Here is a 16,817-nt window from a genome sequence, read left to right on the forward strand (position 1 = left end):
TAAAGCCAACCCAAGGTACAATTCCCTCTGCCAATGCAAAAGGAAATCTCTAGCTACATGCTCCTTGCAACTGCCTGCTGACCAACATCAACCTGTTCAGAAAAACAGCAAAGTAAGTGAGGACATAAATTCCATAGGGACCAACATCTGTTAGTAGGGGGATAAAGCTTAGAACTAAAAGTGTATCACAGCCTTCTTTTCCACACTTTGATTCACTAGCTCAACTTTTAAGACTAATTCATTTGCTAGAAGAAAGTACAGACTCTGACTTAAACTGATATTGTGTAATTTTTAAGACTCGTAAGAAAGTTTGGACTCCTGTAACCCTAGCTCCCTTAGGCTCCCTAGGCAACCCTAGGATAATTCCACACAAAAGAAGTTATAACCATAAAGTAATTCCTTGACCATGAGGTCTCATCTGAATACACTTTGATAACGATGTCCTGCTTCTTTTCCACACTTTGATTCTTATATTCAGCATTTCCCAGGCTAAGAATCATTCTACCAATTAAAATAGATGATTTTTTGTGTTGTTATGTTGCTAGTTTTTTTTCTCCCCCACGCTTTTATAGTTCTAGAAATCTAACACAGGGCCTTCTGTATGCCAATGATGTAATTTATCACTGAGCTACACCTCCAAACTGCCCTGCCTGTCTTGGAACTCTCTGCAGACCAGGATATCCTTCAACACAAAGACCCGCCTGCCTCTACCTCCCAAGTGCTGGAATTAAAGGTGTGTGCCACCACTGGCTGTGAGTATACTTCCATTTTTATTTACTTTTTATTTATTTATTTTTTATACTTCCATTTTTAAAAAAGGTGTATGTTCTTCTACACTTATTAGAGAACACAAAGCCCCGGCCTATTTTCAGTGAAAAAAAAAAAAAAAAAAAACCTTAGACTTTTAATTATGTTTCATTAGTGCAAAACATCTGGATTCTTTTGGCTTCTCAATATCCTTTTACTACTTTTCCTACAACCTCAGTTAAGTTCTGAAGAAAATTCCTAAAATTCCCTACTTAGTGAGCCAGGTGTGCTAAACGCAACCCTGTAATCCCAACACTAGGCAAGGGGGACTACCCATGAATTTGAGGTCACATAGGGCTACATAGCAAGACCCTTTCTCGAGAGGGAAAACCAATCAAACAAAAAAACTATGTAACTTCCTCTTGGGGCAATCTTATGATTAGAAATCTAAGTTTCTATTTCTCTCAAGCATCATACTTACTAAAAGAGTGGATGTCGAAGTACGCCCAGAAGATGTTGATGAAGAAAGGGTATTCTGCTGTGTAGATAACGCACTATAATGGGAGAAAGGTTGGCATTAACAGAATGCTACGGTTACGCAACCTGGAGCTTGAGTTATGAAACACACACACACAAAGCAGAATACAGAAGCAAGACTGAGACCATATTGACATGTTTAATAGCCAGTTTCTCCCCCCCCTCCTCTTACACACACACACACACAAAGCAGAATACAAGAGCAAGATTAAGACCATATTGACATGTAAAATGGCCAGTTTTCAGGGTTGTGAACAATCATAGCAAGAGCAGATGGGAAAAGCAGAAAGTACATTTCCTTTGTCTTTACTTCCCACAAAAGCAGGACTGTTATAGTCTCAACAAGTAGGGATTAAGATAAGACAAGACAGCTAGCTCAGCTACTGAAACTCATGATCCCAACTGAAAATTTCACCCCAAATCACCTGCTGTGTTGTGTGGTGGTAGTATTTGGAATCTCCTCACTGTGGCTCAAGCCACTTAAGGAGGATGAATGTTGATTGGCTGTCGTAAGTAAGGAAGCTGCAGGTACTGTTTCACTGAGAGAGGGTATATTAGAAGTGGAAGGTGAATCGGATTTCACTGCAGAGCCTGTAGCACCTAGAAATAAGAAAAGATTTCCCTTAATCAAAAAACAGGGACACTATCTATGAGTAAAGAAAAAAACTACAATTTTTACAGCTCTCAATTACTTAAAAAAAGAGTTATTCGCTGAGAATAACTTTTTAATTTCAGGCAATTAACAACACAAACTTCATTTGCCCAGTGAAGAATATTAGTGGATTTATCATTTTTAAGGGGGAAAGGAAAAAAGTTAACCAAAAACTTTGGGCTGGAGAGATACCTCAGTAGTAGAGTGCTTTCTTAATCATAAATCAAGCCTTGGGTACCATTCCTAGCACCACATAAACCATCTGATGGCCTGAGTTTGATTCCCGAGACCCCAGTGGAAAATGAAGAAAAAAAAGACTCCTGAAAGTTATCTGGTATCCACAAGTGCTGTGGCATGTGCATACTTGTGCTCACAACACACTCAGAATAAATTTAATCCTAGATTTAAAAAAAACAAAAACAAAAAAAAAAAAAAAAGAACTTGCTATCATGTCTATAATCTAGCTCATGGCAACCTAACATAGAAGAATCACCATGATTATAAGGATAGTGGTGATTACAGCATGAAAATGTGTTTCAAAAACCCAAAGACGGGCTGGAGAGATGGTTCAACAATTAAAAACAAAGGAACTCTTCCAGAGGATCTGGGCTTGATTCCCAGCACCCACATTCAGTTGTGGGGGATCTGGCACCTTTACACAGACATAAATGCAGGCTAAAATCCAATGCACATAAAAAGTAATTTTAAGGGGCTGGAGAGATGGCTCAGAGGTTAAGAGCACTGACTGCTCTTCCAGAGATCCTGAGTTCAATTCCCAGCAACCACATGGTGGTTCACAGCCATCTGTTTTTTTTTTTCTGAGACAGGGTTTCTCTGTGGTTTTGGAGCCTGTCCTGGAACTAGCTCTTGTAGACCAGGCTGGTCTCGAACTCACAGAGATCCGCCTGCCTCTGCCTCCCGAGTGCTGGGATTAAAGGCGTGCGCCACCACCGCCCTGCTCACAGCCATCTGTAATGAGATCTGGCGCCCTCTTCTGGCCTGCAGGTATGCTTGGAGGCCAAATGCTGTATACATAATAAATAAATCTTTAAAAAAAAAAAGTAATTTTAAATCAGGTGGTGGTGGTGCACACCTTTAATCCTAGACCTTGAGAGGTGGAGGTACGAGGATCTCTGAGTTCAAGGCAAGCAAAAAAAGGAAAAGAAACAAAGACACGGGGCTAAAGAGATGGTTCAGCAGTTAAGAGCACTCAGTTTTTGCAGACAAACTATTCCCACAAGCCACATGGCATCTGCAACCAATTCCAGGGGCTCTGACACCCTCTTCGGACCTTTTCAGGCACCAGGCAGCTGGTAAACAGTCAGAAAAAAAAAATCCATATGCATAAAAAAAAAAACTCATAGAGAAACTGAAAGCTATGATCCCAGCATTTATGGTACTCAAGGCCAGTTTGTTTTACAGCAAGCAAGACTTCATAAATTAAATAAGGGAATAGAGAAATGGCTCAGAGGGTAACAAGGGTTTCTCTTGGCTTTCATGATGGTTTACAACTGTCTGCAATATCTGGTCTAGAACATCCAATTTCTCTTCTGGCATCTTAACGGCAACAGGTACACGTGGTGCACATGTACACAGAAAACAAAACACACAAGCTGGGTGCAAGTGGCACAAGGTTTTAATCCCAGCACTCAGGAGAAGAGGGTAGATCTCTTGTGAATTAGAGGCCAGCTTAGACTACACAGCAGGGCCCTGTCTTACCAAAAAACAAAACAAAACAAATCCACATTAGCATTAAGAAAAACCACTGAAACCAAAACGGAAAAAGCCTGGAAAACTCTTACCTTCAACAGATTGCGTGGTCTGCAACTGCGTGGCCTGCACAGAACTGAAACCATTCTGGAGCAAGAAATGAGCAAGAACAGACAAACTTGTAAAAGAGATGTTATCAGTCAGTTTACTTTTGGTCAAACATATATTAGGGAAACTGGAAATATAACTCATCTGAGTACCTGAGCTCAGTGCCCAGCACACATGCTGGACAGATAACAATCACCTGGAACTCCAGATCCAGAGGCATTTGCCTCTGGCTTCTGCATTCATGTGCACATAACCACTCCCCTTACCCAGTAATTTAAAATAAATCCTTAAGACCTATCCTGCTGGACAGGTACTCCACACCACCTTTGATATATGCTATCCCTTTCACCAGAGGAAGGTAGATTTACTAATATATATGTACCCTGAATCTTAGCAATCAGATCTTCCATGAGAAAAGGACAGGTATTTGAGACAGTTTTTGCTATAACCAACAAATCTTTATTGCAAAGACAAATGTTTTGGTTCTTCACTTGCTGAAAGGAACTTTTAGTTTCCCAATCACAGAAATGTGCTTTTTGTCAGCATCTCAGTCAGCACCTTCAAGATTTTGTAGCACCATTTCCAGAAAAGTGAAAACAGTAATATTCAAGGGACTTTTACCCACTACTTTGCTAACCAAGGCCCAGGGAATCATTAAGCTACTACCTTAGCCTGAGTCAGGTCCTTTTGGGGTGATGAAGAAATGGAGCTGGGATATCGCCGCGTCTGAGTGGATCTCTGTTCATATAGAGGGCCCTGAGCATTATTTTGGGAGGTATAAGTTGTTGACTGAATTGGGCCACTCTGATAGCCAGACTCCTGACTCTGGTTAGATGAAACTGTTGATGAAGACTCACTGTGGGAAATGAAAAGAAAAACCTTAGGAAATGGTGGAGATCTACTACTACTGGAATAAAATAATCTGAATTAAGGAAGTAATAAGCAAGTTAATTTCTAAAATTAGGCACTCCATCTTTTGATCAATTATATTTTAAGCTATTGTGAGTTTTAGAATCCTGACAACCTTATCAAAGATTACTGGTAGATTTTTTTTCCAGAGGGGGAAATAAACATTATTTTATTATAGTTTATGTTTATCAGTGTTTGGCTCACATGCATGCCCAAGTGTCATGTGAATCTTAGAAGTAGGGTTATGGATGATTGTGAACCAATATGTGGGTACCGAGAACTGAACCCAGGCCTATACATGACTAACAAGTGATCTTAACCACTAGACCATTCTCCAGACCCCTTTCAGGGGCAGGATATCACTAGATACCTCTGGTTGGCTTTAAACTTACAGAGATGAACTTGCCTCCTGAGAGCTGGGATTAAATGTGCACACCACCATGCCCAGCCTTTCTTTCTTGAAAGTTTATTTTCAATTGAATTTTTTTTATTCCAACAGCAGATCTTCACTATTCCCTGTACCATAGCACCTGATTTATCATAGAACTTCCCCTTCTCCACTTTTTGAACCACAACTGTCTCCCAGAGAAAATTTAAATAAAATTTCACATGCATTATGTGAAATTATGACTCAGTTGATCTAGACCAAAGTCAGATAGTTGTGTTTTTAAATTCCAAGGATTAAGGAAAAAATGTTCGTTCCTTTCATATTCCTCTAAGATTGTGTGTAAGACTGGTTTCCTTGATTACTGCCAGGAGATAGAAACGGTCCTTTTTGTTTCCTCTTATGGTTACTTATTTTAAATTAATGCTTCCTGAGTTCATTATTTTTCTTTCCACAGGCAAAGTCCCATAGTACTTTTCAGTGTGGCATATGCCAAGGTATTGTTAGAGGTGCCCTATCATATGATTCAAAACCAACAAAGACTGAGGATCTAGGGAGATGGCTCAGTTAGTACAGCATTAGCCATTTAACAGTAAAGGCCTGATCTAATACTGAGCACCCACATAAAAGCTGGGAAGAAGACAGCATATATTCTCAGTACACTGGGTAACTGGAGACATGAAATTTCCTGGAGTTTACTAGCCAGCCAATTTGGGCTAGTGAGCTCTACGTTCAGTGACAGATCCTGATTTAGAAAATAAAGTGGTGAGTTAGTGAGAGAGACACCTGATGTGGACCCCTAGCCTCCAGGTAGGATGTATGAGTGAGTAAGTGAATGAGTGTGTAAGAGAGAGAACACATGCACATGAGAGAGTGCACATGCACACATGAAAAAACTTGAGCTTGAACATTCAAGAAGTACCTAAATAGCATTTAGTTAAATGTTTGAAGTCTTAGATAATCTTATAGTAAGAATGTATTTCTTTAAAAGCGCACAACAAAATGATATGATTGACTACTTTTATCCAGTCAAAGAGATATGGCCTCTCCAGATGAAGAAATAAGCACAAAACTAAGCTACCAAAAGAGGTCTTCTGAGTGATGATTCCTCTACCTGGCCGTGCTGGTATACAGGCTACTGGGAGCCTGGCTTGAAGAGGCGCTCGTGGTGGGGGTGGACTCATAATCAGAAAGGACAGGCTCTGACCCAAACTGCAATGCCCCAAACTGCAGATTTAGCCCTGAGATATCTGCTGAGCCAGGCATCTCCACAGCCAGAGCAGGAATCTACAAAGAAAGGGGGGGTAGGAAGGTGATGTAATTGTTTAATACAATCTTTTTGTAGAATAAAAATTATTTCTTTCAATTTTAAATTTCCAAACACACCCTTAGACTGTATTTCCTTAAATCCTGTAACTTCCCTGCCTTAAAACAATCTCTGAAAAGCTTAAGTACCTTAGATGTCAAGGAGGTTTTCTTCTTTTGTTGTTTCAGTTTCTGTTGAGCCGGCTGAGGGCTGGAGGATTGGTTGTCTGAAGACCCCGGAGACATCTGTGGAGCCGAGGTGGATTTGCTTGGCAGAGGAGAAGAGGGAGGGGGAGGTGCAGCTGTCGAGGTAGCCACTGCAGGTGGCTTCTCCTGAAGGAACACCTCCATCATGGTTGAAGATGGGGTGAATGCCTGGCGTTTTGAAAAAGGGCTGTGCACTGTTGAATCACTTGCACTCTTCAAATCTGCAAGAAGAAATCCAAATAAGAGGCCAGAGATATTGTTCCATACTAGTACTAAAAACAAGGCCTTCAGGTTTCAAGACTCCAGCTAGCAAAATGGCTCAGTTCAAAAAGATTCTAGCTACTTGACACAAACTAGAGTTATGTTGGAAGAACCTCAGTTGAGAAAATATCTCCATCAGACTGACTGTTGGCAAGTCTATAGAGCATTTTCTTAAAAACCAAATAAAGGGAGGATTTACTTATTGTATGAGTATAGATATTTTGTCTGCACATGTCTATGGTTTCCTCTGAGACCCTGGGGCTGCAATTACCTATTGTTGTGAGCCACTATGTGGGTGCTAGAATTGAATTTAGGTCATCTGAAACAGTCACTGTTCTTAGTTACTGAGCCACCTCTCCAGACAATGCATTTTCTTTCATGCGCTCTCTTTTTCTTGTTTCTTCTTTTTGAGACTGGGTCTCTTTGTAGCACTGACTGCCCTAAAACTCCTAGTATAGACCATGCTGTCCCAGCCTTGAACGTAAAAAGATCCATGTGCCTCTATGTCTGAGATTAAAGGCATGCATCACACCTGGTCCACATTTTCTTAATAGCTGACGTGAGAGGGTAGTGTAAGAAAGCAGGCTAAAGAAGCTATGAGGAGCAAGTCAGTAAGCAGTGTTCCTAGATGGTCTCTGTTTTAGTTTCAACTTTCAAGTTGGCTTCCTCAGTAATAGCCCGTGATCAGGAGGACATTTAGGCCAAGTAAACTCTCTTTCAAAATTTACTTTTGGTCGTGTCTTTATCACACCAACAGAAGCAAACTAAGATATGTACCGTGGCACATACACACCCCAAATCTGTCCATCCACCCACTAACCCACCCAAATTGCATATAATCAGGAACTTTTAGGACAGAATCTCATTTTACTTCTACAGGTGATAATCACTGAGTAATTTCAGTAATGAAGTACATCCAATAAAATCAATAGCTAGGCGGTGGGGGCACATGCCTTTACTCTCAACACTCGTGAGTCAGAGCTCTGAGTTTGAGGTCAGTCTGGTCTACAGATCAAGTCGAAGATACCCAGGGCTACACAGAGAAACCCTGTCTTGAAAAACACTAAGGAGAAAAAAAAAATCAATACATACCATTGTTCTGCCTGTTTAATTATAGACGTGTATAGAGCCACACGTACAAATCATCCAAGTTTAAAGTATAAAATTTTAAGACAATCAAAGCCATGAGACCAAAAGAAATATTACTTTCAAAACTGAAGATAAATCTAAGAATTTAGGGCTGGGTAAGCAGTCTCAGTCAGTAAAGTACTATGCAAGTATATGGACCTGAATTCAACTCCTAGTAGTTATGTAAACAGGATGGGCACAGTGTCACACGCCTATGATCCTAGTGCTGGGGAAGCAGACACAAAAGCATCTTTAGGGTTTGCTCGCTTTTCAGCTGAAACAAGGTTCAAGTTCCTTAAGAGACCACCTGAACACGATAAGAGGATCTGGTGCAGTCAGCCTTTAATCCCAGCAGTCAGGAGGCAGAAAGAGAAAGATCTCTGTGAATTGGAAGCCACCCTGGTCTATGCAAGAAATTCTAGACCAGCCAGAGCCATGACAAAAACACAAAATCTAAAGAGAATTCTCTCAAAAATCACAGGTCAATAAAGAAACACAGAACTAAAGCTAAAGTCGATATATAGCCTCAAATTTTATTACCATGTAATTTTCCAGAGTGTATTAAACAGCCCCCTGCTACGTTCTAGACAACAAATTTATGTGTAAAAGATTTGTCACTCATCATCTTACCATATTGCACCAGTGATGGCGATTGTGTTGTTGAGCCCATATCCCAAGAGGAGGTGGTGTTGCTTCCAGATTGAGAATGTTGAGCTGCCAGCTGAGCCAGGGCCTGTGCAGTTTTAAATTGCTCCAAGAACTGGGAGCCCGTTGTACTGCCACCTTTAGCTTCCCCAACATCACCAAATCCTTTCCCCAACATGCTCACCTGTATATCAACAAAGAGATTAGAAGTTTATAGTAGTAATCTTGCTCACCTTACACAAAGATAGACCAAAAGCCCATAGTTCAAATAAAGAATGCTAGGGGCTGGAGAGATGGCTCAGTGGTTAAGAGCATTGCCTGCTCTTCCAAAGGTCCTGAGTTCAATTCCCAGCAACCACATGGTGGCTCACGACCATCTGTAATAAGGTCTGGTGCCCTCTTCTGGCCTGCAGGCATACACACAGAATATTGTATACATAATAAATAAATATTAAAAAAAAAAAAAAGAATGCTACCAAGCGGGGGCTGGAGAGATGGCTCAGTGGTTGAGAGCATTGCCTGCTCTTCCAAAGATCATGAGTTCAATTCCCGGCAACCACATGGTGGCTCACAACCATCTGTAATGAGGTCTGGTGCAGAGTATTGTATACATAATAAATAAATAAATATTTAAAAAAAAAGAATGCTACCAAGCAAAGATGGATGGCAAATAGCTATAGTCCCAGCTAATAAAGAAGAGTTTAAGATCAGCCATGTACAAGACAGTATGACGCTGCCAAAACAAACAAAACGAAACAACAACAAAAAAAACCTTAAGAGCTACCAGACCAAGTATTATTATTATGAGCACACATTCTAGAGTCACAACACCTATATCCAAATTCTAAGTTTGTCTTTTTGGGGAAATTACTCATAAACTAAAATAGGAATAAAAGTAATACACATCAAGTTGTAGGAAGATGGAACATTTGTATTAAATATAGCATACACGGTACACAGTAAGGACTAAAAAATGTACTTCATATATCAGTTACAAAATAAATCTAAGGACAAGCATGGTGGTATATGTCTGAAATTAAATTACTCAAAAAAAAATCCTGAGGCAGAAGGAACACACAATACATGGCAGTACCCCATCCGAAAGAATAAAAAAAAAAAAAAAAAGAAATTTCAGCACTTGGGAGTTAAGAGAATAATGAGCTTGTAGCCATTGTGAGATACATAGAGAGACAAAATGAATGAGAGCCATTAAAACCTATTACCACCATACTACCAGTAGGGATAAACGGGGGTAAGTGGAGAATATTCCAAACTTTCACATTTTCAAATCAACCAATACTTGAGTATTATATTAACATGAAGTATATGCCCCAGGTGTAACAGTGCAAAAGCCCTGGAAATGGACTCCAGCACTGCAAAAACCAAGCACATGCTTGGAATACTAATACTTGAAAGCTAAGAACCCGGAGATCAGTAGTTCAAGGTTCTCAGGCATGATGACATATATTGCCTTTAATCCCAGCATATGGGAAGCAGAGGCAAGAGGATCTTTGTGTGTTTCAGGCTATCCAGGACTTTACAATGAGACCCTGTCTCAAAAACAAAACAAACATACAAAAAAGAAAAAAAAAAAAAAAAACCCGTCCAAGGTCAACCTCAGCTATACTACCCGGTAAGTTCAGGCTACCTTGGACTGTGAGACCTTGATTCAAAAAAGAAAAAAGGTAACTATAAATCAAAGACACAAGGGGAAGAACAATTGTTACGCTAAATGGATATATTGTGCCTATCAATTTTTTTTTCTAAAGAACTGTACAGTAGATGATGGTGGTGGTGTGCGCCTTTAATACCAGCACTTGGGAGGTGAGTTGGTAGACAGCCTGGCTTACAGAGTCAATTACAGGACAGGTTCCAAAGCTACACAGAGAAACCTTGTCTCGAAAAAACAAATAGATAAAATAAAGAACTTTATGTATGCTATCAGTTTTAGTCAGAAGTATCCTGCAATGGGTGATGGTAAAAGACATGAAAGAAGAAGAGTTAAAAAAAGAAGTTGAAAAAGGAAAGAGAACAGACAAAGGGGTGAGGGTGGGGAGGTGCATATCTTCCATCTGGGCACTCAGAGCACGCATCAAAAATCAGCATGGTTTACAGAGTAAAAACCAACACAGCCAGGGCTAAATAAAATGATCCTGTCTCAAAAAAAAAAAAAAAAAAAAAAAAAAAAAACTGGGCATGGTGGGCACACCTTTAATCTCAGCAGGAATCAGAAGTAAGAGAACCTCAGTAAGTTTGAGGACAGTCAGGAATACATAGGGAGTTCCAGTACAGTCAGAACTACATAGAGAGCTCAAATAAAAAAATGGAAGAGGGCGAATAAGAGGGGGTCAAGAGAAAGAAAGGGAACAAATATAACCAAAACTAATTATACATATGTAAATGTCAAAGTCTACAATGTAAGCTGATATACGCTAGTAACATATTTAAAAATAAAATCAATATTCATTAAACAACAATCAAAACTAACCAACTGGAACCTTGTTTGAATATTATTAACTAGCTAAGACAAAAGAGGGGTCATCCCCAATTTTACACTAAGACGATCACCAAGTCCACACAACTTGGCCTGTTTTGGGTGTGTACAATGGATGCATGATATAGTGCTTCATGGTTTCTCTTTCTTTATTTTTATTCCAGGTATATTGATGTTTTGCCCGCATTTATGTCTGTGTGAGGGTGTCATATCTCTGAGAACTGGAGTTAGAGAGCTTTCATGTAGGTGCTGGGTCCTCTGGAAGAGAAGCCAAGCCAGTGTTCTTCACCGTTGAGCCAGCTCTACAGCTCCCACACAATTTATTCTTAACAGTTCTCTCCAATCCCCACAGCAAAGCCAACCAACCAACCACAGATGGAACCCTCTGAGATGACAAGCCAAAATAAAATTAGCCTCCATTAAGTTGATTTAGTCAGGTATTCTGTGAAAGCAAAAATGTATGACTAACACAAGAAAAAATATTTGTTTCCCACTATATCAAGACTGCAAACAAAAATCTCAGAAGTTGTGCTGTTGAGATGGCTCCCTGGTAAAGTGTTTACTGATGACTTGAGTTTGACTCCACGACTCTCATGGATGCCACAAGTTGTCCTTTTACTTCCACATGTGCTTGAACAGATATAATGGTATATGTGCAGATGCAAACTCACAAACAATAAATAAGCAGTCTTTTAAAAAAAAAAAATGTAGAAAACCCCTCAAAAATCTATTTGAAAGTAAGAAACTGTGGAAAAGAGGTGGCTTTACACAACTAATTATTATCAAACTCTTCTGAAAAATAATTATTTTTATTTTTAGTTATATACATTTGTATGTGTAAGTAAATACCTTCGATGTGGGAGTCCACAGAACCTAAGAAAGAACAACTGAACTTATTACAGGAAGCTTACAGTGCCAGGAACTGAACGCTGGTTCCTGTGGAAGAGTAACAAGCACTCTTGCCTACTAAACCATCACTTCAACTCTCCAGAAACATTCTTCAAATAGAAAGCATCAAAAACACAGAAGAATGCCAGGCACATCTCACATCTGTAACTACAGCACTCTCATAGCAGAAGTAGGAGGAATTTTAAAATTAGGTTCAGGACCAGACTGTGTGTATGTGTGTGTGTGTATGTGCATAAATATATATATATATATGTATATATATATATACATATATATAGGTGTGTGTGCGCGCACACACACACATATGGTAAGAAGGTAAGACTGTCTAAGAAAAACGAATTAAAAAAAAGAAAGTATGTGAATATGTAGATCTTTAAGAAATCAAAAACTCCAGTTCCCATAACCTATCCCTTCCTTTTCTGATATCAGTACACCAACAAATAAAATAAACAAAAGCCTATGATACAAATCTATTAAATTTTGTGGGTTTTTTGCTTGTTTAAGACAGGGTCTCTCTGTGTATCCTTGGCTGTCCTGGAACTTACTCTGTAGAGCAGGCTGGCCTCAGAGAATCACCTGCCTCTGCCTCCTGGATGCTGGGACTAAAAGGGTGTGCCACCACTGTCCAGCTAAGATTTATTAAATTTTAAGGAAAATTGATCCTTTAACATGTATTCTCAATGAAAAATAAAGGAGGCTAACTCAGTTGCTAGAATGCTTCCCAAGCACACACAAGCACTGTGTATTACCATCAGCAGTATATAAAACAGGCTGTGTTGGCTGTAATGGTTTGTAATCCCATTCCCTAGGAGGCAGAGGTAAGAGATCATCCTCCACTATACAACTATAATAACAATATTATTATATTATATACAATGTCTGAGGCCAGCCAGAAACATTAAAGACCATGCCACAGTAAATAAGCAAAAATTAGGGTGGGCATGGTGCACATGCCTCTAATCAACTGTTTCAGGTTTGAAGTCACCTGGGATACGCAGTAAGTTTTAGGTCATTCAGAGCTACATTAAGAGAAGCTGTCTCAAAAAACAATGAACAGCTAGCTACTGGTATCTATTACCTTACTCATTTTCCTAAGGTCTAACAAGATAGGACAAGCAAACACTCTCATTTCCATTTAAAGGCCAAGTGGAGACTATACATATACTAACGGGCAGATCTGGAAAGACCTTAGGTTTTTGGAAGTCTGGTCTACAAATGTATGCAAGTAAAGATATGATGCAATTTTCTAGCAATAGGAAACTGCTACAATTTCATCTGTTTAGAGAGGACTGCAAAAAGAACACAAACTTGTTGACAGGTTTAACACCACTTTCTGTTGAGGGAGTAATAGGAGGAAAAGGTTCAGTACTAAAAATATTCAATAAATATATCTCAATCCATAAAACAATTCAGCCATGTTCACCTAGAGCTAGACCACCTATTAGCCAACATCATCTCTATCCATGGAAGCTGTTTTTAAGGGTGACAAAGAGGCTTTATCCTGCTATAAATCTTGACTACTTTTGAAAATGTTATGCACCCAGATAGATCACACCAAAAATCAAAATTTATTCTAAGTTCCCAAGTTTTCAACTGAAAGCAAATTGTCCTTAAACCTGAAAAATCAGAGGAACCAAGTCTCCTAAGCAGGGTGATTTGAGTAGTACAATAATCAAGTTCCTTAGCATGAACCTTTCTGTAGAAAAAGAACAGGTTAAATTACTTTTCTATTCTTCTGTCTACTGAACTCCTAAGAAAAATTACTTCAAAAGAACAAATTTTTTTTCCTGTTATTGTTCTACTTTTATTTTGTGAGGGGGGGATTCTAGAGAAATGGTTTCTCTGTGTAGCCCTGAAACTCACTTTGTAGACCAGGCTGGGCTTGAACTCACAGTAATCTGACTGCGATGCCTCCAAAGTACTGGGATTAAAGATGTGGCCACCACTGCCCAGCTTATTTATATTTTTATCAGTCCCTTTCTGTATATAAAACACCCTTTTTCATGGCATCATGATATACCTGTGGTCCCAGCACTCAGCAGAGAGGAGGCTCACCATCATCTGGAAGCATGACTGAGCTCTACTGAGTATAAGGGTAGCCTGCCTGCCTACTACGAAAGACTGCCTCAAAAATCCAAACAAACCCAGAAACTTTGCTTGGAATATTGGAATGTTTATTCCCATTTTAGGGAATGAAGTACTTACTATACAACCTAAGGATTGAAAATAAGGCAAGCAGCTGGGCATAGTGCTCATGTTTGTAACCCAAGAGGCAGACAGAACTCTCCTCAGCCTACACAGTGAGAATATAAAATAAGTACTTGACAAAGAAATGACTGTGTGATGTGTTTTTTGGGGGTTACTGTGATGGTTTATTTCCTACTTACCATACTATGATGAGAAAATGTATTTCCTGAAGCAGGCTGTGATATGGCATTCTGCTTCGAATTACTGAACACCAGAGGCTGGGCCAAGGAAGGAGCCTGAGATGGATCCAGATTAGAAGAATCATTCTCCATTGAAGACGGTGTCTTCCCCAACAGAACAGCAAGGTCAATTCTAATTTGGGAGAGAAAGGGATCTTTATGAATATTGACTGAACATTCTGACATTTCCTGCACCTAACTTGAATCATGGTTACATCAATATGAAGGTTATTTTCTGATGCTAGAGTCTCAAAAGTTTTAATATGTTATGTTAACCAAAATAACTGAGGTATAAGAGCCACTACAGCATTCAGGGAAATCCTACTGGTGCTTCCAATAACAATAGTTAAATATTTAATTTACTGATAGCATTAATTAAATGAAATAGCAATCTTCAGAGTTTGGTTTTTCTTTTTTCCTTTTGAAAAAGGGTCTCACTATATAGTCAGGCTTGCCTCATATTTACAACTCTCTTGCCTCAGTATCCCAAGTGTTGAGATTATAAGCATGGGCCAAGATATATATCCAGCTGCATTTTTGTTGTTGTTCTGTTTTTACTTTCTTCTTATTTATTTATTTATTTATTTATTTATTTATTTATTTATTTTGAGATAAAAATGTAGAGATGTAGCTCTGGTTGGCCTCAAACTTAAGAGATATACCTGCATTTGCCTCCTAGTACTCAGGAGGCAGAGGCAGGCAGATTGCTGTCATTTTGAGGCCAGCCTGGTTTACAGAGAGTTCCAGGACAGGCTCCAAAGCTACAGAGAAACCCTGTCTCAAAAAAACAAACAAAAAACATAAACAAACAAAAAAATACCCAAACCACAAAAAAAAAAAAAAAAGAAGAAAGAAAAGAAAAAACTCTCAAGACACTATCCAAGAAGCTTCTTTCAATAGCACCTGAGTTTATGCTCAAGTAGCGACCCAGGATAATGTAAGGATAAGTATGACCACTAGAAAACTAAAATTGAAAGACAGAATATTCAGCTTATCCAAGTTCTATCCATGTCTTAGGGAGGAGAACGAGCTATAAATTAAAATACCAATGGCCAATGGCATAGCAAATTCTACTTAAATTAGTTAAACATCTATTAAAAACTCAAAAATAGATTTAGAGAGTTTCTAGAAGTCTGAAGAGATGCTTGTTTGCACCACTAGACACAGACACACACAAACATGCTTACACATTCATTCTGTCTTTCACTGCCCTGTATAGTATTTCTCCATTTAGCTATTTCTGAGATTGTAATAAAATAGTGAATAAGTAAAACATTTTACTGAGTTGAGTCATGACAGTGAATTATCAAACCTGAGGAAGATCATGGGAACCTGAGTTTGTAACTGGCAAGTAGACTACTGAGGTTCAAAGGTAGGTCAGTCTTAAAGGGCAGAGACCTCAAGCTGTCTATATAAACTGGCTAGTTACAAACTAAAACTCCTGAACACTGAACAAGTATCACAGATTTGCACAATTGTTGGGAATAATAACATGCATTTGGTTACAGAAAAAAATACAGTATTATTTCTTTTGATGACATTCCCAACATTCTATTCCTCTTATCCCTCTCTCTTTATGTTTGTGTACAATATGCATACCCATGCACACAGAAGCCAGAAGAGTGCTTCAGAAACCCTGGAACTGGAGTATAGGTAGTTGTGAACAAGCCCTCAAGAGCTTTTAATCAATGAGTCATCTCTCTCTCCAGTCCTGTTAAACTTTTTTGTTTATCGTTGCTGTTTTGGAGACAGCTCTGTGGACCAGGCTGGCCTCTAACTCAGAACTCTGCCTGCCTCTGCCTCCCAAGCACTGGAATTAAAGACAAGTACCACCACACAGCTCTCTAACAATTTGAGTCATCTTTAGATTACTTATAATGTCTAATGAAGTGTGCATATGTTCAATACAGATATGGCTCTTTTTCATTTCTCTTTTTCTTTCTGGAGACAAGATTTCTCTGTGTAGCCCTGGCTGTACTGGAACTCACTCTGTAAAGTAGTTTGCCCTCAAACTCAGAGATCCACCTGCCTCTGCCTCCCAAGGACTGGATTAAAGGCATGTACCACCCTGCCCAGCCATCTCAGTATTTTGAAACTATGGTTAGTTGACTACATGGATGAAGAACCCACAAATATAGAGCTTGTCTTAATGACCTGAGTAGATAAAGAGAATTATTGTAAGCTACTAAATACTGCTGCAAAATTCAAAATTACATTTAAAAAAAAAAAATCCTTAAATCTTCTTTCCCTGGTTTACTTTGAAACAAGTTACATACTCAAAGCTTGTTATAAGACTGACTGATCTAGCCGAGCGGTGGTGGCGCACGCCTTTAATCCCAGCACTCGGGAGGCAGAGGCAGGTGGATCTCTGTGAGTTCGAGACCAGCCTGGTCT

At 39.2% G+C, this 16,817-nt stretch overlaps 1 protein-coding gene across 22 annotated transcripts in view; it reads right to left on the reverse strand.

The window, feature by feature from the left end:
* Positions 1–16,817, reverse strand: part of Ubap2l (ubiquitin associated protein 2 like) — a 58,404-nt gene that overhangs the window by 13,566 nt on the left and 28,021 nt on the right. For all 22 annotated transcript variants that reach the window (XM_026789243.1, XM_026789237.1, XM_026789248.1 and 19 more), the window contains 8 exons: positions 14,385–14,556; positions 8,580–8,778; positions 6,504–6,781; positions 6,163–6,335; positions 4,421–4,610; positions 3,739–3,793; positions 1,710–1,884; positions 1,229–1,301 (listed from right to left, as the gene is read on the reverse strand). In XM_026789243.1, coding sequence (XP_026645044.1) covers positions 1,229–1,301; positions 1,710–1,884; positions 3,739–3,793; positions 4,421–4,610; positions 6,163–6,335; positions 6,504–6,781; positions 8,580–8,778; positions 14,385–14,556 — 1,315 coding nt within the window. The remainder of the gene's footprint in view (positions 1–1,228; positions 1,302–1,709; positions 1,885–3,738; positions 3,794–4,420; positions 4,611–6,162; positions 6,336–6,503; positions 6,782–8,579; positions 8,779–14,384; positions 14,557–16,817) is intronic.

This window comes from Microtus ochrogaster, unplaced genomic scaffold (assembly GCF_000317375.1).
Source record: "Microtus ochrogaster isolate Prairie Vole_2 unplaced genomic scaffold, MicOch1.0 UNK16, whole genome shotgun sequence".
Lineage (NCBI taxonomy): Eukaryota > Metazoa > Chordata > Mammalia > Rodentia > Cricetidae > Microtus > Microtus ochrogaster.